This window comes from Camelus bactrianus, chromosome 11, assembly GCF_048773025.1.
Source record: "Camelus bactrianus isolate YW-2024 breed Bactrian camel chromosome 11, ASM4877302v1, whole genome shotgun sequence".
NCBI classification, from domain to species: Eukaryota; Metazoa; Chordata; class Mammalia; order Artiodactyla; family Camelidae; genus Camelus; species Camelus bactrianus.
This window is the reverse complement of record NC_133549.1, coordinates 16240611-16266618: the sequence shown is the minus strand read 5'-3', so window position 1 is coordinate 16266618 and position 26008 is coordinate 16240611. Positions and strand designations below refer to the sequence as shown.

General features: G+C 58.7%; 3 protein-coding genes across 4 annotated transcripts; 1 reads left to right on the top strand and 2 right to left on the bottom strand.

The window, feature by feature from the left end:
- Positions 1-877: 877 nt before the first annotated feature.
- MTG1 (mitochondrial ribosome associated GTPase 1) lies at positions 878-13903 on the top strand. 2 transcript variants are annotated; one of them, XM_074373308.1, is made up of 11 exons: positions 879-1118; positions 2831-2897; positions 5322-5424; positions 7212-7292; positions 7751-7807; positions 8090-8180; positions 9335-9396; positions 9689-9785; positions 9916-9997; positions 13232-13344; positions 13434-13903. In XM_074373308.1, the coding sequence occupies exons 1-11, from the start codon at positions 1007-1009 to the stop codon at positions 13541-13543; spliced, it is 975 nt and encodes a 324-aa protein (XP_074229409.1). In that variant the 5' UTR covers positions 879-1006; the 3' UTR covers positions 13544-13903. The 2 variants fall into 2 exon arrangements, with proteins under 2 accessions (XP_074229410.1, XP_074229409.1); XM_074373309.1 differs by lacking the exon at positions 7751-7807 and having other exon boundaries at positions 878-1118.
- SPRN (shadow of prion protein) lies at positions 4709-18484 on the bottom strand. The gene is made up of 3 exons (XM_074373310.1): positions 17944-18484; positions 13998-17108; positions 4709-5244 (listed from the first exon to the last, which is right to left on the bottom strand). Exon 2 carries the CDS (start codon positions 17090-17092, stop codon positions 16646-16648), a length of 447 nt encoding a protein of 148 aa, XP_074229411.1. The 5' UTR covers positions 17093-17108; positions 17944-18484; the 3' UTR covers positions 4709-5244; positions 13998-16645.
- Positions 18485-23001: 4517 nt separating this feature from the next.
- On the bottom strand, positions 23002-25476 carry LOC105067461 (olfactory receptor 6B9-like). The gene is given in 3 exon segments (XM_010953050.3): positions 23002-25006; positions 25008-25035; positions 25442-25476. Coding segments are annotated over 3 exon segments (1224 nt in total). The 3' UTR covers positions 23002-23845.
- Between the last annotated feature and the right edge of the window lie 532 nt (positions 25477-26008).

The following is a 26008-nucleotide window of genomic DNA, read 5'->3' as shown; positions in this document are numbered from 1 at the left end:
CCCTCCCCAGTGTTCCATCAGCAGACACGTGGTCAGGCACCAGCTGCCCCTGGGCTGGGTGAGGGCCAATGAGTGGGAGACAGGAGGGCAGAGCGGCAGGACACCCTGTTCTGACCTGGGGCCCCAGGTTTCCTGGAGAAAGTGAACAATGAGGCCTGAAGAGGAGTGGGGCACCCTGGGCAGTATTGGAGGGAGTGTGGGAGTGTGTCCAGGTACCCTGGGTGCTGTCCTCAGCTGCCCCAATCCTGCCTACTGCATCGGCAGTGTCCCGGGGAGCAGGCTACAGGGCCCCTGCTGCAGAGCTGAAGAGGGGACAGAGGCCTCAAGGTGAGGCCGGCAACGGCCAGTCTCACGGCTGCCAGGCCGAACTTGGGTGTCTTTGCAGGACTGTCCTGGGGGAGGCGGTGCAGCTGGAGGCTGGCACTTTGGATTTAAAGTTGAAATCTGACTACATTTATGTGGGCTATTGGAACACGAAGAGAATTTCAGGTTCATCGTAGTAATAGGTTTAATTTAGCAGAACAGCAGTCAGCATTTGCAAAGAGTTTGTCACATTAAAACCCAGAGTACTTGACAAAGAAAAGCAGGGTATTACATTGTAAATTCAATTTAAAATATTTGAAAAGTTTAACCAAGTTTATAAAAAGGGACCAGATATTGACATCGGACTGCTAAAATTTGTTACTTATGCTCGGGATACGCTTACGAAAGAATTAGGAATTTTAAAGTTTAATGTTACTGGACTCAAGACCCTGAGAACGCCGGGACTGTGCGGGTCCGCCCCAGGCTCGTAGCCCCGCCCCTGGCTCGTAGCCCCGGCCCGGCCCCGCCCCCGCCCGGGCAGCGTTGTGCGCAAGCGCGAGCCGCGCCGGAAGCTTGGAGCGCCGGAACCGTTGTGCCGGGTCGCGGGCCTGACGGAGAGGTCCGTCGAGGGAGCGGTCCGTCGAGGGAGCGGTCCGTCGAGCGAGAGGCCCGCGGGGCCACTCGGCGCGCAGGACGCTGCTCCATGAAGCTGTTCCCACGCGTGCTGTGCGACGCCGCGCGCGCCGCGTGGCGGGAGGGCTTCGCCCTGGGCGGTCGCGACGTGGCGCGCTGGTTCCCGGGCCACATGGCCAAGGGTGAGGTCCGGCGGGTCGCGGCGGGGCCTGCACTGTTTACCCGGCCGCGAGCGGGGCGGGCGGCGGCGGGCGTCTCGGGCTGGCCTGGTGCCTGATCCCCGGCAAGGCCCTTCTGCCGCTTGGTTCCCCGAAGCCTTCTTCTGAAAAGATACACTTTCCGAACGGTATTTTGAGGACTAAGTGAAGTGGGGGTAGGAAAGCACTTTGCAAGTTGTATTCAGCTGTTTAATCATCTCAGCATCTTTGAAACTATAGATCGAGTCATTGTTGTCTTCTGTCTAAAACTCTCCGGGAGTTTGCGTGTTTGTCAAAATTTGGCCCGAAGAAGACACCTGGGACAGAGTCAGCCCTTCTTAGTGTTAGGGGTTGCCTCGCTCCTGCTCCTGCTCCCTCTAGTGCCTCTGGTTCACCGCGTGCCTGCTCTGCCGGGCTCTGTGCAAAGTGCCCTGCATGCTGGGGTTCAGGAGGGACAGGGCACCCGCGGGTGGTGGCACTTGAGGGGGGGAGAGGGGGTGATGTAAGATGTTTGGGGATGTGCGCAGATGCCAGGGCTTGGCTGGGGAGGGGAACACTGCAGGAAAAGGAGCTCTGTTACTTTTGTTGCTTGTGTTGTCTCTGGTTAGGGGTGAGTTCAGTGCTGTGTGAGTGTGTGAGCCGTCCAGGGTGAGTGGCTGAGGTCGGTACCCATGATGCAGGAAAACGGATGTGGGGCGTGAGGAGGGCCGAGTCCCAGGTCTCGGTTGAGCCCCTGGGACGTGCCCCGCCAAGTGTGGGTCCTTAGCTTTGCACAGGAAAGAATTCAAGTGCGAGCCACTGTTGAGTAAAGGTAGATTTATTTAGAGAGATACACACTGCATAGAGTGTAAGGCAAGAGAAAGGCCAGGAAAGAGGTGTGGGAATTGGGTGCCCAGGTTAGAGTAAAAGTAGGTACGCACTCCACAGACAGAGAGCAGGCCATTTCCAAAGGGGAGAGAGCAGGCAAGGGGCCACTAGGCGAGGTGGTATCTCTTTTTATGGTCTCAGTAGCTTCACATGCCTACAGGCGGGATCAGTCCAACTGCCCTGGGGCAGGGGCTGGGATTCCCGGGGACTGGGCCACCACCCATTCTTTGGCCTTTCACGGTTGGTTAGCCTTGGGGCTGTCATGGCGCCTACGGGCATGTTATTTGATCATGCTGTTACAATGGGCATATAATGAAGCTAAAAGTCCACTAGAAGTTAAACCTCTTAATCCTCAAGGCCAACTAGGAGGTGAATCTTTCACCGTTTTGGTTGCTGTCACTCCTTGAGTGGCTGTGCCCTGCCCCCTTCCCTCCTGTCTCACCTACAGCACCATCTCCACACAGTATTGAGGGCTCAGTGAGTATGCCAGTTGGTGTTACTCTGTTTTATAGATCAAGACGCATGGAGGTTAAGTACCCCAGCTAGAGTCACGCGCTTGTAGGTGTGGCGGAGACTGACAGGATCTGGCCTGACCCTGTGAGTGTGGCTGCCCCTCTGGCAGGGACCTGAGCAGCTCCTCTGAGCCACCTGTGTTGAATTTGAAAGAGGCTCTCTGTGAACAGTTACCAGCTGTTACTGAGAGCACTTCACTCAGATGTATTCTTTGTAGCTTGTTTGTGATGGTGTGTCATTCTTGACATTTCACCTTAAATTCTCCCTCTTAAAAGGCCATGGGCCCTTCCCTGAGGTGTCCTTCTTCTGTTTTCCAGGGCTGAAGAGGATGCAGAGCAGCCTAAAGCTGGTGGACTGCATCATCGAGGTCCACGATGCCCGTATATCCTTTGGGGGTTGCCATGTTTGGTCTCTACCTGTTTCCAGGTGTAGGGCCCCTCCAGCTCTGGGAGTTTCCTGCGTGAGGACACGGTAAAGGTGTCTTTTGTCATGCTAACAGGTGATTTTGGTAAGGCCCGGTTGAGGTAGGTGGAGGGTTAGGGTCAGGGTCAGGGTCAGGGTAGGTGGAGTTCCAGGTGGGAACCAGCCTTGATACTGGAGGTTAGAACTTTCAGTCCCACCCTGTGGCCTCAGGGAAGGCAGCGGGGCTGGAGGTTGAGCTCAGTCATCAAAGGCCAGTGACTCAGTTTCACCTCTGTGGTGAAGCCACCACAAGAACCCTAAAGGATGGGTCTGGAGAGCTTCCTGGTTGTTGAGTGGGTGGAGATGTCAGGGGAGCACCTGGAGAGGGTGGGGGAGCTCTGGGTCCCTCCCCACACCTCACCCTGTACCTCTCTTCCATCTGGCTATTCCTGAGTTATTCCCTATTAGAATGAACCTGTAATCTAGTAAGTAAAGTGTTTCTCTTAATTCTTTGAGCCACTCTGGCAAACTGATTAAACCCAGGGAGAGGTTGTGGGAACCCTGATCTACAGCCTGTTGGTCGGAAGTGACAGGCGACAGCCTGGACCTGCAGTTGGTGTCTGAAGTGGGGGGAGGGGCGTGAGGCAGTCCTGAGCCCTTACTGTGGGAGCTGACGCCATCTCCAGGTGGGTGGTGTCAGAACTGAGTTGCATAGCAGGACACCCAGCTAGTGTCGGAGAACTGTTTGGCGGTGTGGGAACCCCCCAACCCCACTGGAAGTGAGTGCACAGTTGTAGTGGGGCAGGGGAGACCCTTCCGAATCAGGCAGTGCTCAGGACAGTTCCCTGTCCCTCCTCTGGTCCTTGCTCTGGTCCAGGTAGCCACCACAGTGGTTAGCAGTGTCACCTGTCATAGTTGTTGGCATCGGAAGCATTGGTTCTCAGTTCTTGTCATACTTTAGAATTCCCCCAGGAGGCTTTTGAAGATACTGGTACCTGGGCCCCTTTCCAGGCCAAAGAATCAGAATCTCAGTGTGGGGCCCAGAAGCTCCCCCTCGATACACAGGTAGCACCGTGGGTCTCAGACTCTGCCTGGCATACCCACGCCTTCCAGGCCAGTCCAGCAGTAGGATTCTCCAGGTCAGAGATGAACCTTGAATGAAAATGTTCCTGGCAGCCAGGCTTTTGTACTGTGCTTGAGGCGTGAGTTGGCGAGATGTAACGATGTTGTTCAGTAATGAGTGCACTTTTTGGACCCTGTTTTTGTTGTATTTATTTAAGCTACATTTAGGTTCCCCTTTTATGACAAAGGTGTTGGTTTGAGAGTTGCTACACCTCTAAGGTGGAGGATGAGGAACCATTCTCGCCATTTCAAGGGCTTGTTAGAATTTCTGTGGTAAAGTGTTGAGTTTCTCTACTTCAGGCCAAATAGATCAATCCATACAGTATCTCGTGCCAGCCAAAGGGTTTACTGGCACTTTTATGTCTGAGTATTGAAAACCATGGAACCTGTGGTTGCTATTCTGGGTACTGTGACGAGAGGCTACCTCTCCTCCTTTTGGTCTCTAGACGTTCTGATTTCTTATCTAGGACGGCCTGTGAGCCAGTCCGGAGGCTTTTGGGGTCTGAATCAGCACAGGCTTGGTTAACCTCTCAGGGAAGAGTGCTGTTTATGGAAGGTCCCTTTGCTGTGCGGGTGGGAACACAGCCACTTAACTGGGCACGTAGACCCCAGGCCTGCTGGAGGGAGGGTATCACAGCTGGACTCCCAGGAGATGAACACTAGGTCGGGGCTGAGTGCTCCCAAAATAAAGATGAAGATGCCCCTTCTGCCTGTGTTAGTGTCACAGGAGGTGGGACCTTACAGTGAGCCTCAGGGTCCCTGGCTGGGGGAAGGAGGCCTGGCAGTCAGGAGGCGGGCTCACCGAAGGTCTCCGTGGGGACTCCCCAGGGTGGCAGTGGTGGTTTGAGATGTACTAGTTAGGACTTTATGGGAGGCACTATTTTTGAGCGATCGCATCATCGTGAACTTAGGTACCTGGCAGCTAAACAACGATCAAGTTATGAAAACTTCCACTGAGCTTTGTTTTTGTTTCTTCTGCCGTCATGCTCTTTGAGAAGCCACATGAGAGCCACTGCTCGCCTTCCGCCACGTGTCTGCAGAAAGCGGTGTGGGGCCTGCGGTGCACCGTGGCCCTGGAGAGAGTCAGGACAGGGTTGGGCTCAGCGCTGAGCTGGGCTGGTTGGAGCCAGCCTGCTCCCAGGCTCCCAGGCAGGGCTTCCTCTGCTGTCACTTCCTGCTGAGGATTTCCTTTTGTCGGTGCATCCGTCTGCGTAACAAGACAAGGCAAAATAAATTAACTGTCTGGTAAAACTTTGAAGGAATTTTGCCTTAATTTCACCACATCCCGCTTTCCGGCCGCAACCCTCTGTTTCAGGAAACCCTCGGGCTCAAGCCTCACTTGCTCGTCCTCAACAAGATGGACTTGGCGGATCTGAAGGAGCAGCAGGTAATGCCTCCCGCAGGGCTGTCAGTGGGAAGGTCACTGAACCAGCGTGGTGCTGGCTGGCCCAGGTGCTGGCTTTAGCAAGGGGCATCCCGATTGACTTGTGGTCTGAACGATCAAGATGTGCACCTCCGACAGGAGATGGTCAGGAGGTGTGGCCCCACTAGGCCCGGAGCCCCTGGACCGAGGCTGCGGTGGCACTGACTCCCACGTTTTGTTTCGCTTGCCTCGTGAGGCTAGTGGCTGCCGCCCTGGGCAGCACCGGCCTGGAGGCCTCCTGGCATGGCTGCACTGGCCCCTGTCCGTCCTCACAGGCCAGTTCCACAGCCTCCCAGACCCTGGTCTGACCTGCGGGCTGCCTTTTGCACACTGAGTGGTCTGGAAGCTGGAAGGCAGGAGCCCAGAGTGGCTCGGGGATTCATGCCAGCCAGGCCGGATGGGGACACAGTGACCTGATGGGGGTGTTTCCCATTGCCCCTGAATCAGAGGAACGTGCAGATTCAGGAATCATTATTTGTCAAGTGTTCATCTCTGCTTTTCTTGCTGTTGTCAGATTCTTCGTAAAGAGTAGGTGCTGAATCTTGAATTCAAGCCGGTTTCCCCCCTCAAGGTGTTAGTGGTGCGGAGTTTTTCCTTTGCAGCAGCAATAATGGGTTTCTGGTTTCTCAGTTGCTGTGGTACATTGAGACACTTAAACCCCAGCCACAGGCCTATACAAGAAGGTTTCCAGGGAAACCAAGTGCTGAAGCTGGAGTTCTCCGCTCATCGAGAGCCCCTGGCGGTCCCATCCTGCCCCAGCGTGCGGGCCGTCTGCTGGGTGATCCCTCCTGCCGAGCAGACGCGGCTCCCCGTGCCGAGGCCAGCCCACTTGGATCTCACCGCTGGGCAGTTGTCCTTGCCCACCACAGACTCTCCGTTTCTTTCATCAGTTGAGACTTGAGTCTTAATCATCCATCAATTGTTTCTGCTCCGAAATGCTAATCTTTGTGGAGTGGTGGGCACATTAGGCGACCTGACCTGGGGACACAGGGGTCTCACTTGGGGGCAGCTGGAGTGCTTGCCCCTCCTCCTCAGGTGCTGGGGCTGAGGGCTCTGGAGGAGGGGAGCTCCTGCGTCTGCCTCTGCGCAGCACGTGGGGACGCCCCACTTGAAGTGTGGCTTCATGTGCGTCTCTGGTGGCCTGTACCGCGATCTGCATCGTAATGAGTAAGATAAATAACTAAAACTAGTGGAATTAATGAATGACTTTCTTGTTCCTTTAAGTGAATCAGAAGCTGGTCAAACAACACAACACTGGTTTTAAAGATAGAAGTCATAGGCTGAGTTGCTTATCACTGAGACCAGTGAGTTCCTGTGAACCTAATTTACTTCTGGGCTTTTGAAGAATTACATGTACTTTGCAATCTGATTGGGCTCAAACTGTACTTTAAGGGGCGCTCCCTAGCAGGACTAAGGGGGTCGCTCGACGGGGGCTGGACCGTACGACGTCAGAGCTGGGAGTGACTTCAGATGACCTGGTTTAGCCTTCTTCCCCGTGTCCTCACGCGGAGCCAGCTGCTCAGGGCCACCCTGTGGCCAGGCTGCCCTCCTTTGAGGCCTTCGGCTCTGCGGTCTGTGCTGTCCAGGGTGCTCCGTCGTCCCCTCGCCGCCTGGAGCTTGGAGGTCGGGCCAGTCCTTCGCTGGACCCTGGGCCTCAGTGGCTCTGAGCTGGCGAGCAGACCTTGGATCTTAGGCATCACACTGCCCGTCTCTTCGTTCAGTGTTTCAAATGAAAATGTCTTGTCTTTCAGAAAATTATACACCACTTAGAAGGAGAAGGTCTAAACAATGTCATTTTCACCAACTGTGTGAAGGATGAAAACGTCAAGCAGGTAACTTCTGTTTTGTGCTCTGATGCTTCTGCTTCAATAAGAAACACTGAGTTACCTTGTGCTTCGTAAGAAGAGTTCTGGAGGCGATCCGTGGATTGCTTGGGTTGCTGGGCACACCTGTCTCCCGGTGCCGGGAGCGGCTGGTGGAGCAGAGTCAGGCCGTGGGGCGACGCTGGGTCATGAATCGGAAGGGCTGCTGGAGAGTGCGCACCTTGTTCCCCAGTTGTGCCTGAGAAGTCCACTGGCCAGCGTGCGTCTTTGTTAGCTGGTGGTGGGGACTGTCCTGCTTGTCCTGGTGGGGGAACAGGAAGGGGCACAGGGCCCCCCAGTGCAGCCTGAGCCTGTGACGTGGATGGACCCGAGCAGTCCGGTGCGGGATGCTGGGGTGGCCACTGCAGGAGCGGAGGAGAGGCCAGGGCTCTGCAGGAAGGGGCCCGAGTGTAGCTTGTTTCTCGCAGATCATCCCGACGGTCATGGAGCTGATTGGGAGCAGCTACCGCTATCATCGAGGAGAGGTGGGTGGGAGGGCCTGGCGCTGGCCACGGGGAGTCCCTGCTGAGGGGCCCCAGGCTCAGCTGCTGAGCAGTGGGGGACCACCCCTAGCCCGTGAACCCCTCTGTCCTCCGGTTCTCAGCGGGCAGGGTGATGCGGCCCCATCGAGGTGGGCAGGGCCTGCAGTGACCTTCCTTCCTGTTAAGCTGGCCGGGGCTTGCAAGTCCCTGGTCCCTCTGTGTGGGCCGGGTGGGGGTCCAGGTGGGGTCTGGGTGGGCCCCTGACCCCTGCCCTTGTGCCTGCAGAACCTGGAGTACTGCATCATGGTGATCGGGGTCCCCAATGTGGGCAAGTCCTCCCTCATCAACTCCCTCCGGAGACAGCACCTCAGGAAAGGTACTTCCTAGGGCACATGACGCTTCATGGTCTGTAGGTCCAGCTGGTCAGGGGTCCCTGCACCAGGAGGACCCAACTGACAGCCTGGTGTGCGGTCAGCTGCTGAGATGGTCATTCCCTGACATGTTTTATACTTAATTAGTTTTCTCTCATTAAAATTAAACATCTCATTAGGATGTTTAATCCATGCGGTGACTCTTCCAGATGTTGGCGATCCTGTCCTCATTTAAGTCTCTGACCCACGGTGCTCAGGGCGTGACAGACACGTGGGGTGGGATGGGGAGGCTGTCCAGGCCGTCTCCGTGTTTCAGGCCTGTCCTTGGCTCCCAGCCTCCTTCTCCCCAGTGTTAAACCTTCACACTGAGTCTGCCACGGCTTTATTTCCTGCTTGAGAAGGTCCTTTGTGAACAGACCTGAAGGCTGAGCCATCATCTCAGAGGCGGGAGACCTGTTGTCACAGGCTTTCATTTTCTTGTTTATTTTTCTTTACTTGTGGCTTAAAGAGCATCACTGGCCTTACATGCATTTAGTGCTGTGCAAGCACCACACTGCCTGTTTCCAGCGTTTTCCGTCATTTCAGACTGGAACTCTAGACTTAAGCAGTAGCTGTCCCCAGGCCCCGGGAACCTCTGGTCCAGTCTGTTGTGTGGCCCTGACAAATCTGGGACCTCGCAGCTGGGGTCACACAGACTTGAGCTCCTGCATCAGGTGTAACTCTTCAGGGCCCCTCCACGTTCGTCAGTCAGTTTCCTTCTTAAGGCTGAATGGCATTCCGCCGTGTGGATGGACCACGTTTGTTTATCCCTCCACGTGCTGATGGACACACACACCCTTTACTCCCGCGCTGGTCCAGCAGAGGTGGGGAGTCTGCCTGGGACGCACCCCGGCTGCTGGGGCGGTGCTGGGGGCAGAGGTGTGGGCCAGTCCCGTGGGGAGGAGGGTGATGCTGTCGGGCGGCTCAGGTCTGGCCGTCACGGTCGTCCCTCAGCAGGTCTGGGGGCCTCCGGGGCCCCGGGAGGCGGTTCTGTCCTGGCGCGAGGAGTCGCTGTGGTGGGCTCGCTGGGCCCTCCTAGGTTTCCATGGTTTCGTTGCTCATTCTGTCACTCACCTGCCTGCGTGATTAACAGACACTGACATCCCCTCTCATCTTGCAGGAAAAGCCACCAGGGTGGGCGGTGAGCCTGGGGTCACCAGAGCTGTGATGTCCAGAATTCAGGTGGGGCCCCCACCGCCCTGTCCGCCGAGCGCTGTGCCGTCCTCACACCACACTGGGGGAGGGCATGCGGGGCCCCGTCCTGCCGAGGAGGGAGCGGCCCCGTTGGCGTCTCCCTGGGGGGGGGGGGCAGCCATGGGCTCCTGCTTTTACTTCCTCACCTCCCCTGGGCATGGGGCCCTGCGGGGGGCCCGCTGTGGTGCCGTGGCCACGCTGGGCGGGCAGGTCGGGGCCTCGAGCCTGGGGACTGCAGGAGGCCTCCTGAGCTCTGGCCCGCCGCCTTCCCTGCCCACAGGTGTGTGAGCAGCCGCTCATGTTCCTGCTGGACACCCCAGGGGTGCTGGCTCCTCAGATCCAGAGTGTGGAGACGGGCCTGAAGCTGGCCCTGTGCGGTGAGCCGGCCCCGGGTGGGCGGGCAGGCCAGCCTGGCGGGGCTGCTGCCCAGGCTCTGGGGCGGCAGTGCTGGTGTCTCGGCAGCGTGCAGTCCTGGCTCACAGCTGTCGCACCGCCCCTTGTTCCCAGGAAGCGTGCTGGACCACCTGGTGGGGGAGGAGACCCTGGCCGACTATCTTCTCTACACCCTCAACAGGCACCAGCTCCTGGGGTGAGTGTGGGGAGGCGGGGCTGCCCCTCTCGTCTCCTGTCTCATCCGGAACGTGATTCAGAAGCAGCAGCGTTGTTAAGCGCAGACAGACATGGCCTGCAGCAGTTTGACAGGATCTGACGTACGGGTCCACCTGTGAAACTGGGACACAGTCCAGAAAACCCCCAGTTTCTTGAGCTGCTCTGTAACTGCCCCTTGCCCCTCCTGCCCACACCTGCTCCCCATCACCTCGGGGGTCTCACGAATGGAGCCACACGGCGCGCCCCCCAGCTCGGTCATTTCGGGCTTCTGCTGTGTTCTGACATCGGTCCCTGCTGAGGGCACTTCCCTGTGCGGATGGCATTCTGTTTGTTCTCACCTCCGGGACGGGGTGAGCACTGGTGTCCCGTGGTGCCCCACACCTGTCCTTTGTCACCTGGAGGACGTCAATCCCAGGCTGTAGGTTTTCCCCAGGGAAGCAGCTCTTGGTCGCCCTGACTTCCTCTGCTCGCCCTGTCTTGCCTCGCTGACGGCCTTCGGTCTGAGCGCTGCCTTGGCTCTGCTTGGCTGCCTTTCTTCCTGTTCACGCTGTTGGGGGGGGAGGGGGTCTCCTGCCTCCTCCGGGGGTCTGTGTCTCTTCCCCGTGGTCCCGGCTCTGTCGTGGGGGTGGGGACTCCAGGAGGTGGTTCTGTCCTGATGATGAGAGGCCTTCGTCCCTGGCGTGACCTCTGTGTCCTTCAGGGCCCTCTGCCCCGCGGTCTCCCTCGTGTGCTCCCCATCACCTTGCTTTGAGCACACGTGTGTCCTCACATTTAAGTGTGCTTACCCGCCGCGTGCAGCTGGGCTCTGCTTTTCACCCAGTCAGACCCATTCTGCTTTCCTTTAGGTGTTTAGACCACTCCCCCCGGCGTGGTCACTGGTGTCTCCTCGCCTTTATCCCAGGCTTCTCTTTTTTTCTTCTCTCTTTCTTTGGTCTTTTTCAGATTCATTTTAGATACTTTTTATGACCCTTGTGTCAGTTTGTTCCTGTAACTTTGGGGGAGGCTGTTGCAGGGTTTCCAGAACATCTGTAGGTGATGTTACCATGCCATGTGGTGTGGGGCCTTCCCTCCGCCTCGTCCGCACCGTGGCCGGCCTTGGCGTCTCTTTGGCTGCTGTGGGGCAGACACACTGCGCGTTTTGTGGCTCAGGGACATAAAGTGCAGAATTCGGCCTGGGCGTTACTGTGTTCACGGCTCCTTGTCCGCTTGCGGACCGCCTTCCTGTCAGGGTTTCCTTCGACGTTGACGTGGTGCAGGCCTGCGCTCGTCGCAGGTGTGTCTGTTCCACCTCCATCTCTGAAGGGTGTCTGCCGCGCTTGTGAAGCCGCAGGTCCACGTCCTCAGGCCCGCGGGGGCGGGGCGCCCGCCCCTCCGTGCTGCTCTGAGAAGTCTGCCGCTCTGGGACACGCGCCCCTCTGGCTGCTTTCTGACTTCTCTGTCTGCAGCCTGGGTCCATGGCGCTGGGCTGCTCTGCGGTTGCTGCACGCCCTGTGCTGGCAGTGCCTGAGTTCCTGCACCTGCGGCCGAGTAGCTGTATCAGCTTGGGGAGACTTTCAGCCACACCCTTCCCCCTGCAGGACCGGGTCCCCCGTGCCGCTTGCTTGCCTTCCCTTCTGCAGAGTCTGGTCTGCTTACTCCCTGCAGCATGTTTCATAGTGTTTTCCTCTGGCCCTTTGATTTGGGCCATTTTTACAGATAATCTTCTGCACTTCTTCTCAACTTTGTCGCCACGGGGAGTGCAGTCCTAGTAACTGCTGTCCTGTCTCTGAGCTCCTGCGTCTGGGGCGGTTTCTGCTGGCTTTCTCCTCGAGGAGGGTCTGTTTCCCTGCTGTGTGGGCCTGGTGGTTTTTGATGGGAGGCAGGCGTAAGAACCTGACTGTTTGGGGTGATGGGTGTCTTTATTTTCCTGTGAAAATCCTCAGGTTTTGTTCTGGGACAGTTATTTGGAAATAGTCTGATCCTTTTGGGTCCTTTAAGATTTATCAGGTGGGCCTGGAACATTCCACTGACTGAAGCAGGGCCCTGGGGCTCATGGGGTTTCCGTCGGCTCCTGGCTCTGAGGAGGCTGGCTGTGCCCCTGTGTCCTCCTGGGCGGTGTTTCCTGACCTCTGGCCTCAGGAAACCTCTGCTGAATGTTGGGGGCAGCTCTCTGCACACGTCCCATCCCGCCCCACCCTCTCTGATTCTCCGGGAACCTTCAGGCCACCTTGGTCCCAGCGCCATCCTCTCCACCCGTGGTCTTGGGCGCGGCGGGGCCTCCTCTTTCCCTGACTTATGTTCTTGGTGGCCTGACGTCCGGTACCTTGGAAACCATTGTTTTGTGTATTTTGGATTGTTTCTTCCCTTTTTTGTTATTTCTGATGGGGGGGTAGACCCAACCCTTGTCACTTTGTTTCGCATGGAAGTGGTTTCCAGTGTCGTATCTTGCTTGGTGTTTGAGGCAGTCGTGTGGACCCCGCAGTCCTGCAGTGTTTCTGTAGAGCATGGCAGCCCGGCTCCGGCAGGTGCAGGTCTCCGGCATGTGTGGGCGGGAGGGAGTCCTCAGGGCCTGCTGGTCCGGGGACAGAGGGGCTGCGGGGCTGCTGCTCTGGGGAAGGTGGATTTTGGACCTGCCTTCCTCAGGATTGGCATCCCTGAGTCGGGGCTCCAGTGCTCACGTGGGGTCCAGGCCCGTGTTGTCAGCCGGGTGTGTGGCCAGAGGTACTCCCAGGCAGCCAGCCTCCCCCATCGTGCAGGTGCAGGTCAGACCCCATTGCCCGTCTGCCCACCGGACGTGCAGATGGAGAGGCAGGTGGACCTGCTGGCCGGGGTCTCCCGGCTCAGAGGCACAGGGAGGTGCGTGTCTGTGGACAACACTGGTCTCCTTCAGCTTCTCAGCCTGAGACGTGCCATCCGGCCCTGTGCTGGCTTGTCCACCAGGCCCATACCACAGGCCGCCAGGCTGAGCGGGCATGTGCAGGACAACCTGGGCTGGTCCGCTGGCCGCAGAAAATGCTGGTCAGACAGACCCGCCCTGCTGCCCGGGGGCACCGATGCAGCCCCAGTAGCAAACTGAGTGTGTTACCGGCACGGGGGAGCTGGCCTCAGGGCCACTGAGGGTCGTGCAGGAAGACCCTGTCAGCGACGCGCCCGCAGTGGTGACCCAGGCTTACGAGGGGTCACTGTGGGCAGCCCTGGCTCCACGCTGGTCTCTGTGACCGAGGTCTGTGTGCAGGTACGTGCAGCACTACAGCCTGGGCGGGGCCTGTGACGACATCGCCAGCGTGCTGAAGCGGGTGGCCGTGCGGCTGCGGAAGACGCAGAGGGTCAAAGTGCTGACCGGCACGGGTGAGACGGGGCGCCGCCCTGGGTTGGGCTTGGAGGGCCCGGGCTCTGAGGGAAGGCGGCCTCCCTCACCCACCCTCCTGCCTTCCCAGGTGACGTGACCGTCATCCAGCCCGACTACTCCGCCGCCGCCCGAGACTTCCTGCGGGCTTTCCGCAGTGGGGTGCTTGGCCGCGTCATGCTGGACCGGGATGTCCTGTAGGGCCCCCTCGGCAGAGCCCTGAGCTGGTCCAGCAGGAAGGCCTCTGATGCCCGGGAGTCCCCTGTTCACAAGCCCCTCGCTGGCCACTGTACACCCAGGTCTCTGCTCCAGGAAGGAGGCCCTTCTCCACTGCTGTCCCAGCCCAGCCATTCTGGGTGACAGGGAACTGAGCCTGGGACGTGGACGTCAGGGCAGTGGACCTCCCTGAGCAGTCCTCGTGTGCCTGGCCTGGTGAGGAAACTCACTCGTGTTCAATATCTGTTAAACATCCTCTTGAGGAGAAGCTGGTGTTTTCTCAAAAAGGGGTTGAACCTATAATCTGTAATTTAAAAATTTTAAATTAAAAGGCTTGTCTCTGTGGTTGGGTCCTTCATTGTGGGCCCATGTGTTATGGCCCCTCACCAGAGAAAAACAGGACATGAGCCAGTTAACTGGTTAATACCTGAGTTAATACCTGAGGGCTCGTTGCAGGTTCCCAATGTGATGTCCTGGATCCTGCAGTAAGGAGCAGTCTCGTCGCCAGCGGAGTCTTTATTTTACTGCTAAAACGTGCAGACACGTAGACACACGCACGCACGCACGCACGCATGGACAAGAGGTCCCAAGCGGCTGTGGCAGAAGCCAAGCACCACCTGTCCCCTCGGTGCCCCGGGGGCTGCTCTCCTTGCAGCCTAGCTGTGCACAAGCTGGTGTGGTCAGCGGAGACCCCAGGCTTCCACCGCCTCTGGGCACCTTCTAGCTAACGGGGGCAGCAGAGTCATTCCCAGAGGCAGCTCCCAGCGTTGAGATCCCACCTGAAGGGATCCAGGAACGTTTCCTACCAGCCTGCATCCTGGAAGAGGGCAGAGAAAGGGCCGGGGTGGGGCTGGGTATGTCGCGGGTCAGCAGCTCCGGCTCTTCTGTGCCCGGTGGTGGCGTGACCTCCCTGGAGCTTCTGCCAGGGCACGTCCCCTTCCCGCAGGCACCCCTTTAGGTGCAGCCGTGCTGTGTGGCTGCCCCACACCCAGCACACTTACCAGTTCTTGAGACGACCCCCAAGCACCGCCTGCCTCCGGCCGGAACCCTGACTGGTGGGGTGGGAAGTATTCAGATTCGTGGCTGTGCCAGATCCAAGTGCTGTTGGAGTCTGGTCAGTGCGGAAAGCTTGACATGAGGGTGATGTTTCTGTCCCGTCCAGGGCCTGCTGACAGCTCGCACTGCAGAGTGGCATGAGGGTCTGGACCAGCCACAGTCCGTGTCCAGGTGGGTGTCTGAGGCTGAGCATGGCCAGGCTGGGCCCGTCAGGAAGAACTGAGTTGCCCAAGGTGCCACCCTGATGGGTCCCCATTTGAGACTTTGAAATGGTCATGCTGCCTCCAAGGCCCCAGCCAGGGCTTGGCCACCACCTGCTGGTCTTTGGGAGCGTCAAGCTCGATCTGGGAGGATGGGGGTCATCTGAGCACCGCAGGCAAGAATGCTGGCAGTGTGGACACAGGAGGCTGCAGGGAGCTGCTTCCTGCAGTTTAGCGCCTGGGTCTTCGGAGAAGAATGCTCGGTCCAGGTCCCACAACAGCTTGGTGACCCTCCCCCTAACCAGAGATGTGTGCCAGCTGGGGGAGAGCAGAGGTGGCAGGGCTGCAGGGAGATGCTGGTCTCAGTGCTGGTGTCTGTCAGCTGAGTCCAAAGGCCCCCAGTCCGAGGGGTGGAGGCAGATTCTGGGAGGCAACCCAGCAGTGGGTGAGACTCTTGCCAGCACCAGAGACCAGGCCCAGGAGCCGAGCCCCAGAGCCGTCCTGCTGACGGGCAAGAGGATGTTGGAGCGGGAGGGCATGTGAAAGAGCCAGGGGCCACGCTGAGCTCGTGGCCAGTGGACCAGGCTGGCAGCTTGAGGGGAAGGCACCAAGAGGCAAAGGGCTGGACAGGCCTTACACACAGGTGTTGGGTGCCAGAGGTGCACCCGTGTCACGACCTGCCCAATGTTTCTTCAGAGGCTGCTCTGGGCTGTGTCCTGACGGTCACAGGGTGTGGAGGGAGCGCAGCTTCCCCTGGGCCTTCGGCTGGAAGGCGCCTCACATCTGGTGGTACTTGCTGGGTGCTGGGCCCTGGAGAGGCCCGCCTCCCTCCAGGGAGTGGGTCTGACTGCAGCCTCGGCTCCTCCATCTCACTCGCTCTCGGCTTCCCAGGGGGCTGCGGGCTGGGGCCCTGCTGCCCGCCTCAGTTGCTGCGCCTGGGAGGGAACAGCGGCTGCCCATCCCTGAGCACTGGCCGCGCTCATTGCAGAGTGTGAACCTGGAGCTCAGAGGGAACACAAAACTCTTGGCGTTTAAACAGAATGTTTTTTTCCCCAAACTATGTCCAAGGAGAGTTAAGTGACTTGTTTCAAGTCAGAGCAAAGTGGTTCTAAGTGAGCCCTGGCAGTGTGTCTCAGAGCATCTGCCCAGGGGAGAGCACGGTCCCCGGGCCATTCCCGTGAGCGAGTGTGTCCTGGGAGCCATCCAGAGAACTGCATGGTCATGCCTGGGCTTGGAAATCCACAGATCCCTCTCTAGACAGGCAACCAGCATGCTGCAGACTGTGAGGGAAACCTCTCCCCCAGGTCCCCAAGACCTTGGTCCACGGAGACTGCTTCTGGAAGGAGGCCACGATGTCCTAGGGCTGTGGCAGGAAGAGCCACTTTCTGTGTCCAGGGTGGGATCAGAGGACCTGGGGTGGCCTGAACAGCCTGGCCTTGGCACTTCTCTTTGGCCGGTTCCGCAGAGTGGTGGGCAGCTGGCCGGGATGGTATAGGAACCGAAAGACACCCGCCTTTCTGGCTGGGGAGGACCTCCAAGTGGTAGGCAGGGCATCCCAAGGCTGATGGGCCAAGGCTCCCCTTGGTGGGTGGGGAGGCTGGGGAGGCGCTTGGGCAGGAGAGGGAACAGGAGGCGGCCTCCGGGTCCCAGTAGGAGAGGCTGCAGCTCCTGGCTGGACTGGCCCGAACCGCCCACGCAGCTCCCCTGGACTCGGAGGCCGTGGGCAGTGGAGGGAAGGGGCGCTTGGCACTGGGTGGCCTCTGGGGTGGGCCGCGGCGCCTTTGGGGAGGGCGCAGGCTGGGAGCAGATCTGGCCCCGAGCCCAGGCGTGTCTAGGTCCTCAGCAGCCCCAGGGCGCCCAGGGCACCGCCCAGCAGCAGGCAGAGGCGTGCGCCGCGCGTGGGCCCCGCGTCCGAAGTCCACCACGCCCGGTAACTGTAGACAACCCGGCTCGTTCCGTTGCCGCCGGGTGCCCCGTCCTCGTCGTCCTCCAGGCCCCGCTCCCAGGGCCCCGCCGCCCTCCAGCTGGAACCCGCGGCCAGGCCTGCCGCCGCCCCGGCCGCCGCGCCCGCCGCCGCCCCCGCAGCCACGCGCAGGGAGGAGCCGCCGTAGCGGGGCGCCGGCCTCACGCGCACCCTCGGGGCCCCGCGCGCGCCCCCGCGCAGCCCTCCCCGGGCGCTGCCGCGAGCCCCGCCACGGCCACCCTTGGCCGCGCCGCTGTCGCAGAGGAAGGCAGCGGCCAGCAGCAGAGCCCAGCACGCGGCGGCCGTCCAGTTCATCTTCGTGGGGTAAAACCTGTCGGAAGACGGAGGAAGGGACCTCAGCTTCTGTGAGGACCAGGGAGCTCAGGGTCTGGGGACAAGGGGCTCAAGGCTGGGGGCCGGGGGCTGGGCATCTTGGAGGACCACCCGCTCAGGGCTGGAGGGGGCTGGCAGGAGGGGGTGTTAATGCTGGAGGGTTAGGGGCTCAGGCCTGGGGTGGGGGCGGGATCTCGTTCGGTAACTGGGAAGGGGTGCGTGGGGGTGAGAGGGTTCAGCACTTGGGGGTTATTCTGTGCCTGGAGGGTGGTCAGCAGCCTGCGGTGGGGTGAGGGCTCCGTCCTGGGGAGGGGCCTGCATATTCTAGGCTGCTCTGGAAGGACTGTTCAGGCCTCCAGGACCCAGCAGGACCAGAGGCCACGCTGGGGTGGGGCTGTCTCTCAGGGATGGAGGGCCCCCGGGACCCAGATAGGGGTCTGGGGAAGGGACCAACGGTGAGCTTCAGCCCGGCTCTCCCGGGGCCCCTTCGGGCCTGGCTTGTCCAGAATCTGGCGGGGCCAGAGCCAGGGATTCGGGCCTCGCGGCTGTTCACACTGTGCGGACCCCTCTCCCTCAGCTCGGGCCCCAGGTTAGGTCCTCTTCTGTCCCCTCCCTGCCTCGCGCTCCACCCCTCCTCCGATCGCCTGTCTCACAGTTGGGGCGGGGGACCCGGACCGGATGGCTGGAAGGGCAGGCTCCCGGCGCAGCCATCTGGGCAGCGGCTCGAGCCTCCTCCCCGGCCCCGCCGGTCCCCTCGCGGCGCCTCCGACCTGGGCCCCGCGGTGCCAGCCCTAGCCTCCCAGTCCGTGCCCGGAATCTGCTGCCCGCCTTACCCGCCACGGGCCTCGGTCGGAACCGCGGGCCGGGTGGCCGCTGCAGGGACTGCGGTGGAGCGGGAGGGAGGGGGCTGTAGCGGACTGCTCCGCCGAGCCGCGGAGCCTGGATTTTGCGTGAGGCCTCCGCCCTAGGATTGGGGGCGGGCAGACTCGGAGGCTCATCCCCTGGGAGACGTGAAGGGAGGAGATAAAGGCGGGCTTCTCCGAGGTGCAGCCCCTCTCGCTGCCCAGCGCCCCCATCCTGCTGCACCGGAGCTGCTTCTCACTCCCCTCCCCACCCCTCCCCCTCCCCCGATACCACGCAGTCTGCCTCACTCCATCTACAGCACGCAGTGCGCACCCAACCTGGCTGTGCACCGTGACCCCCCTCATCCGTCCTCCCCCCAACCTTCCCACACTCCACCCCATCATGCCCACCTCACCCTCTCCCATTCCTCATCTTCACCCCTTCCCAGGTGGGTGTGTCCCAGACACAAGGGCCGCAGAATGCCCTGTCAGACCCTGAGCTCCTGATGGTGGTGCCCAGAAAGGGGAGAGCGGCTCTCCAGGGCTGCAGGCTGTCCAAGCCCAGAGCAGCAGGCCCCCTTCCAGGTTTGGGAAAGGGGAGGGGCCCCTCCTCCTGCCCTGAAGTGCCCACTGTTCAGGTTGCTCCAGGGGGTCCCTCAGTATGGCCCCTCCACTGCAAGGTGACCTGTTACTCGACTGCTCAAGCCAGCGGGCTTTCCCTGTCCCTGCTGGACTGCACTCTGGGATCACGTCTGAAATGGTGCTGTCTTGCTTTCCAAGGTTTGTTTGTCCTTTGGAACCTCTTCCCTTCCCATCCGTGGACACTAAGCCTTCATCTCAGCTATTCCACCTGGAGACACCAGGCCCTCTTGATGGGGTCAGAAGTGGGCTCAGGGACCTCCTGAGTTGCAGAGAGTGGTTTACATGATACCGTCTCTCTCAGCTTCCTTCAGAGCCTCATGGTCCTCAAAGGCTTTGCGTTGCCACCCTGCACGCTCTGCTGGGCATTCTCAGTCCCTGTGGGTTTCACGTGACACCTGGGCCAGCAGCATCTCCCAGCCAGTCCCCTCAGCTGTACCCCAGGGCCAGCTGGCACCTCCCCGGGAGTTCTCAGCTCAGGGCACTTGGCCTTGAGAGCAGGGACTGCTTGGTGATGTGTTTTCCCAGAACCTAGCTGGCCACATGGGAATGCCCAGAAGATATTTGATAGTTACGGGAATAAATATGTTTCTGTCTTTAAACTTTCTGGATAAATTAGAAACATTTTGAGAATAAAACCCAAGCTTATTATTTTTATTATAACTCCTGTTAGTTAAGGATTAATGAGAAAGCTCCTATACCTCAGCTTTTCAAGGTGAGGCTGGACCACAGTGTTTTTCAAATTTCTGGCAAGTAAGGGCTGGAAAAAGCTGGCGTTTGAAGATGAGACGGGCCTGCTGTCTCTAGGTCCACTCAGCTCCCCTCCTTCCTGAGGCCTGAGGGAAACCACAGAAAGAAATTGTTTGGCCTTCAGGAGATTTTTAACCAGTTTCTTGGCTACAAGGTGGGAGGAGGGTGTGGGCTCTTCAGGTCCAGGAGGAAGCCCTCTTGGAATAGAGGGGCAGTGAGAGCCGCCCCTCCTCAGGGCCCCACTGCTGTGGCAGAGGATGGCCGGCAGAAGTTGGGGCAGACCTGGGGCTTCCTCCAAGGTTTTCAGTCTCTGGTTAAGCCCCTCCCTGGTCCCACACTCAGAACAGCCCCCAGCGAGTTGCTCACCCGGAGGAAACAAGGGAGTTTCTCTCAGGAGACCAGGATGCCCCAGGACGCCGGGCGCAGCGGGGGCTGCAGTGGACAGTACTCTTTTACCTCTCGGCATCCTTTCCCCTGTTCTGCTCAAAGAATCCACGGTGTGTCCCCTGGGGAGCCAGCCCTCTCCTATTTTCCACCCATGGCTTCTGGCTGTGACTGCCCCTCCCTGGGCCCTGTGAGGGGTGTGATGTGCTGCAGTCTGAGCTGCTCACAGAGGCTTCTCTCCGCCCCAGACTCCGGGTGGAGGAGCTTGAGACTGGCCAGAGCAGGCAGACAGGACTGAGAGAGGAAGGGAGGTGCACCCTGTGACCAGGGGTCAGGCAGCGCCAGAGCTGATAACAAGGACCTTATCTGGACGAGGTCTTTCCGTCACCTGTACTTAGAAGGCCTCCCCATGATGACTGATCCCTGCCCCCTCATTCTGAAGGGCCCTGCAAACACAGGGAACTCCCAGGCGGCCCTCCTCCCGCCCTTCGTTTTAAAGTATGAACAACAACCAGCATTTATCAGACGTTCAGAGTAAGAAAGTCTGCAATGCAGCAGAATGTAACCAATGTAAAGAAACAAAGAAAAAAAGGCTCAAGAAGTTTGAGGAATTAGAGGAAAACCTGAAAAACAAACATTAAAGAATAATTCAGTTCATAGACTCAAAGACTGGAGGAGATATTGCAGTTGCCTAAGAGCAGGATGCAGCAGTAAAGGAACAGCTAGAGACCAGGAAGGAACTCCTGAAAAGACAAGCTTGCAAGAAACAGAACAACCAACGGGAGAACTGAATCACAAAGTTAAGGGAGGTTTTCTGGGTGAGCAGCAAAATGACGGCAAGCGTGAGAGGGCCCAGTGTGGGGCCCTGAGGTCTGACTGATGGTTGACCGAGGAGAGAGGGCAGGGGAGACTCGGCGGCACCATGTCCAGAGGCAGGGGTACGGCGTGAGCGACCTTTTTATGAGACCCTGAGCCTTTCCTCTTAAGACATATAAGGGAAGTACAGGAAAGAAATTCAGGGCATTTTATGTCGAATATCAGTGTGGAAATTCTACGTAAGACACGAGGCCACTGCACCCAGCGCTGCATCCGGACGCCGTCACGGCCAGCTCGGGTCCAGGTGGTCTCACGTCATCACACAGGTCAGCTTGCATCACTCATCAGTGCACCGTGGGGGGGGATGCGTGTGGTCTGAAAAAAAAAACAGACAGAGAATTTCATTTCTTAATTTTCAAATGTTATTTTTATTGAAATATATTTGACACACAACATTTTGTAGATTTAAGGTGTCCAGCGTGCTGATTTGAGACATTTACATGCTGCAATATGATTGCCATTGTCAGAGCATTTGACTTCCATCTACATTCATTTGTGCAGAAAAAAATGCCAAGAAAAGTAGTCGTAGAAATGAATTTTTCAACTTGATGAAGGCTCTATTTCAAAAAAACCCCTCAGCAGATATCATACCCAATAGAGAGCCCTTAAATGTGTTCCCTTAGACAATAAGAACAAGAAAAGCTTCCCACTCTCACCACTTCCATTTGTGACGGTAGAGTAGGGTCTGAGCCCGGGGGTGGGGGCACTGCAGAAGCCGCAGACTCTGCAGGTTGGCGGCCCCGACGCTGCTCTCCACCGCCTGCAGCTGGAGAGGCCCTGAGGGTGCCTGGGGGCTCTGCCCCACAAAGAGGGGCTAGGCAGGGCCTGCCTGCTCTCCCCTCCCTTCCTCTGGCCTGGACTGTGGACTTGGTGCTGGGGTTTGTGGCTGCCATCTGGAGCCTGCAGGGTGCTGGACACGCAGGCTCAGTGGGCAGGTGGGAGGTGGGGGGAGCGTCCTGGGTCCTGGAATCCGCCGGTCCTGCACCCACCATGGTCTGACCTCTTCTCCCCGTTGGTTTAAGTGAGTGCTACCTGGATATTCTGGGACTGCAGCCACATGAGTGTCTTGGAATTGATAAAATAGAATTTCTCTACCAGAAGAAGAAATAGCTACAAAATAGAAAATAAAATGCCACTCATAGCAGCTACTAATTCTGTAAATAACCTCCCACAATGCAAAAGCTCTCTATGGCAAAAGTAAAAAAAAAAAATCATTAAAGAAGATGAAAGAAAACCTGGATAAATGGGGGAGGAACAAAGACAGCACAGCTTGATACGGTGAGTGGCCCTTCTCCACAGCGAACCCCCAAACTCAATGAAATTCCAGTAAGACTCTCAGGAAACTGCTGGTAGCTGAACTGAGTCCCGACCATTTGTACGTTGAAATCCTAACCCAGGCACCTCAGAGTGTGACTGTATTGGGGGCAGGGTCTTTACTGAGGTGATTAAAATGGGGTCACAATGGTGGTCCTGACCCAACGTGACTGGTGTCCTTGTAAGCAGAAGAGATCAGGATGCAGACGAGCACGCAGGGACGACCACATGAGAGCACAGGGGAAGGCGGTCCATCAGGAGCCAAGGAGAGAGGACTCCAAGGAACCCCACCCTCGTGACAGCTCGTCTCCGACTCCTGGCCTCCAGAGCTAGGGGAAGATGGCTTTCTGGTGTGAAAGTGGCCCCGCCTGCGGTGTTTTGCTGCGGCGTCCCAGGCAAGCTAATACAGAGCCCAGGGGTCCCTGAAGTCCACGTGGAGAAGTAAAGGCCGAACAGAAGGAGCTCCAAGAAAGACGACCGGAGAAGACGGCCCAGCCATACCAGACACTAAGATGCCGCGGCGTCCACGGAGGTAGCCCCGTCCTGGCGGGCCAGATGCAGCCCTGTGCGAGAGAAGGGCTCGCTGACAGACCTCGCGGGAACTTGTATGTGTGCACAGAAGTAAAAGCAGACCAAGAATTTGCTAGAGAACGGGAAACTATGAGAAGAACCAGATGGAAAGTCTAGAACTAAAACAGAGTAGATGGATAGGAAGATTCAGCAACCTGGAAGGTCTGAAGAAGACGGACCGTGCCGAGCAGGCTGCTGGGAGGTGGAGGGGACCCCACAGAAGGTCCACACATGCACCTTGGGAACAGAAGGAGAGGAAAGAAAGAATGAGGCAGACCTGGTGTCTAAGGAAATAATCTGATGATTTTTAAAAATCGATGAGAGAACTTGTAGAAGCATGAGAGACTGCAAGCACGGTGACCCAAAGAAGAGCATAACCCGGACACCAAGCTTCGAGCAGTAGGGGAACCAGTTAGGTAACCGCAGTGATGGTAAGACCCACAGGTGACCTCTCAGCAGCAGCAGGGAGCAGCCGGCGAAGCGGAGCTGCAGGTGCAGAGCCCGGCTCCAGTGCAGGGGCGGTCAGATGCTGAGAAGCAACAGATTAACGGCCAGGGCAGATCAAAGTAAATGTCATTCGTACAGGACTAGAAGAAAGCTGATGTAGCTGTGTCAGCGACAGATACAGTGGCCTAAACCTTGAAGATTAAGCAGAAAGTAGTACTGGAGACGCTTCTTAGCAATAAAAGGTTTAATTTACAAGATGATAGAACAATTCTAAATGTCATGCACCTAAAGACATAACCTCAAAATACAGAAAGGAAGATAGTGCGAAAGAGACTAACAGCACAGAATCATTTATGTGGGTTAAAGCACACCCGCCAGGAACACAACGCATCTGCTGACAAAACACGAATCCTCCTCCCGGGAGGCGCACTGAGCACTAGGGCGCTGGTGCGGGGGGAGGGAGAGGGCTTGGGGTGTGTGGGCAACGGTGAGGTCGGGACAGTCAGGAAGAAGGGCCGTGCTGGATTAACCCGGCTTCTGCCCCCAAGTGCCAGGGGAGAAGTGGGGCGGGCAGGTCAGGGAGGGGGTGCCACCTGCTCACTGGGCCCATCAGGCTTTGGATGAAAGGACATTCTTGTTTCTGAGGGAAGTGGCAAGTGCCACTGGTGCCGCCCGGACCTGCCGGGAACCCTGAGTCCACCGGCCGGCTGAGGGTGGCTGCAGGGTCCACTCCGAGAAGCTGGGATCTCAGGCAAAGGAGGCCATCCAAGTGGGCGCAGGGGTGGGGCACATGGGGCCCAGGAGGGCCAGGCAGAGGGGCTGGCCGCCACAGAGACTGACCAGGTCCTAGGTGGGCAGGGGAGTGAGGTGGAGCGGGACCTTCCCGGGAGCTGGAGATCAAGCGCCTCGCTGCTCAGGAGCTGTCCCCTGCTCCGGTGCTGAAGCTCCCTGGAGAGGCGGCAAGAACCTTTGGAGCTTCAGCTGCTGCCACTGTGCTCCCGTCCCAGGGTGAGGGGAGGAGAGGAGCTGGCCATGCGCGCGGGTGGGAGGGGGTCATGGCCTGCCTGGTGTGGGCTGGTGTTCGTGAGCAGATGGCAGAGGAGGGATTTGAAATTCTCCTGCTGCTGGTGCTCAGGAGGGGCCAGGGGGTCCGGTGGAGTTTGGCCAGGGCCTCCCTGATGTCACGGTTCCGCAGGCAGTAGATGATGGGGTTGAGCAGTGGGGTCACAACCGAATAGACCACGGACACCAGCTTGTTGAGGTCAAAGGAGCTGACGGCGCGAGGTCGGGCATACATGAAGATGGTGGTGGTGTAGAAGATGGCCACGACCACCAGGTGAGAAGCACAGGTGGAGAAGGCCTTCTGGCGGCCGGCGCTTCCTGGGATCCTCAGCACTGTGGCCAGGATGCGGGCGTAGGAGACCATGGTCACCAGCAGGGAGGTTGCAAGCATAGCCAGGGCTGCTATGAAGTCCAGCACTTCGATGGTCGTGGTGTCTGAGCAGGAGAGCTGCAGCAGGGGTGAGATGTCACAGAAGAAGTGGTTGAGGACATTGGGGCCACAGAACCTGAGGCGGGAGATGAGAGCCGTGGACACGAAGGAGGCCAGGAAGCCACCCAGCCAGGCGCTAAGGGCCAGGCTCAGGCAGAGCCTCCAGTCCATGATGGCCACATAGTGCAGCGGGCAACAGATGGCCAGGTACCGGTCACAGGCCATGGTAGCCAAGAGGAAGCACTCAGAGGAGCCCAGGGAGAGGAAGAGGAACAGCTGGGTGAGGCACCCCGAGAAGGAGATGGTCCTCGCCCAAGCCAGGAGGCCGGCCAGCAGCTTGGGGACGGTGACTGAGGTGTACAGGGTCTCCAGCACCGACAGGTTGGCCAGGAAGAAGTACATGGGTGTGTGCAATTGGTGGCTGGCTCTGACAGTCACCACAATGACCAGGTTCTCCAGGACAGTCACCACATAGATGGTGAGGAATGACCCGAACAGCAGGGCCTGCAGATGGCACAGCTCTGGGAAGCTCAGCAAGATGAACTCTGTCACCAAGGTCTCGGAGGAGTTGCTCAGAGCCGCCCCTGGCAGGGAGGTCACTTCTGAGCACCCTGGACAGCAGAGAGATGCAAGTGTGATGTGTGCTGGGCCAGGCCCTCTGCTTCACTGAGCAGGGGGCTGGGTCATGAGAGCTCAGTGGGGGCCCTGTCACCCCTTCTCAAAGCTGCTGCAGCACCGACATGCCCCCCACCTCTGAGTCCAGCACACGTGGTACCCAGAGCTCACACCTGGCCAGTATGTGCAGATACGCCTCTTCCTTGCACACTCAGGTGGAAGCTCTCGGGTGCATATTCTTCTGTGCCCCAACACACAGGTACATGGCCAGGTGTGGGAGTGTGCACGCTCACACACACACACACACACACACACACATCAGATGCACAAACACCCAGTCACATAGGTGGTGTGTGCACACAGCAGGAGAGAAGACCCAATCTGCCTGGTGTGCCTTCTTACCCTGTGTGTCTGGGCACGTCCCTGTCCTCATCCATGCCGGCTCCAGGCGCTGCTCCTCCATGCTGCTCTCCGGCCAGGGCTCCCCAGGGGTTTGCGGGGCTAGGGTGGGAGGGTTCCTCCCCGTCTTTGTCGTACCACGTGGACCCTGCCTTGAGCTGGCCTGATCTCTTTATCCTGTGTTTTCTGAGCAGCAAAGTGGCCTTTGAGGGGTGGATGGAAGCAGTCACTCAGAGCCTCTCAGGGGTGGTGGTTTGGGACTTTGGTGCCAGAACACCCAGGAGTTGGGTGTCTGAAGGATGGGCAAGTGGCAGGGAGGCGGCAGGCTGGGGCAGAGCCAAGCAGGGTTCACCGCTGGTGGGCAAGGAGCTTTTGGGGCCTCCTGCCCGCCTCCTCAGCCCCTCTCCCACTCTGTGTGGTTGGTTGGAGTCTATTCAGCAGGACCGGGGGTGCTGGAGGCAGAGAGAGATTCCTGTGGGCAAGTGTAATTCTTGGGCGACCCTCGGCCAGTTCTTCCTACAGTTTACCCTCCCTGCACAGCAGCTGAACGGGTGGCTGCTCCTGGCTCAC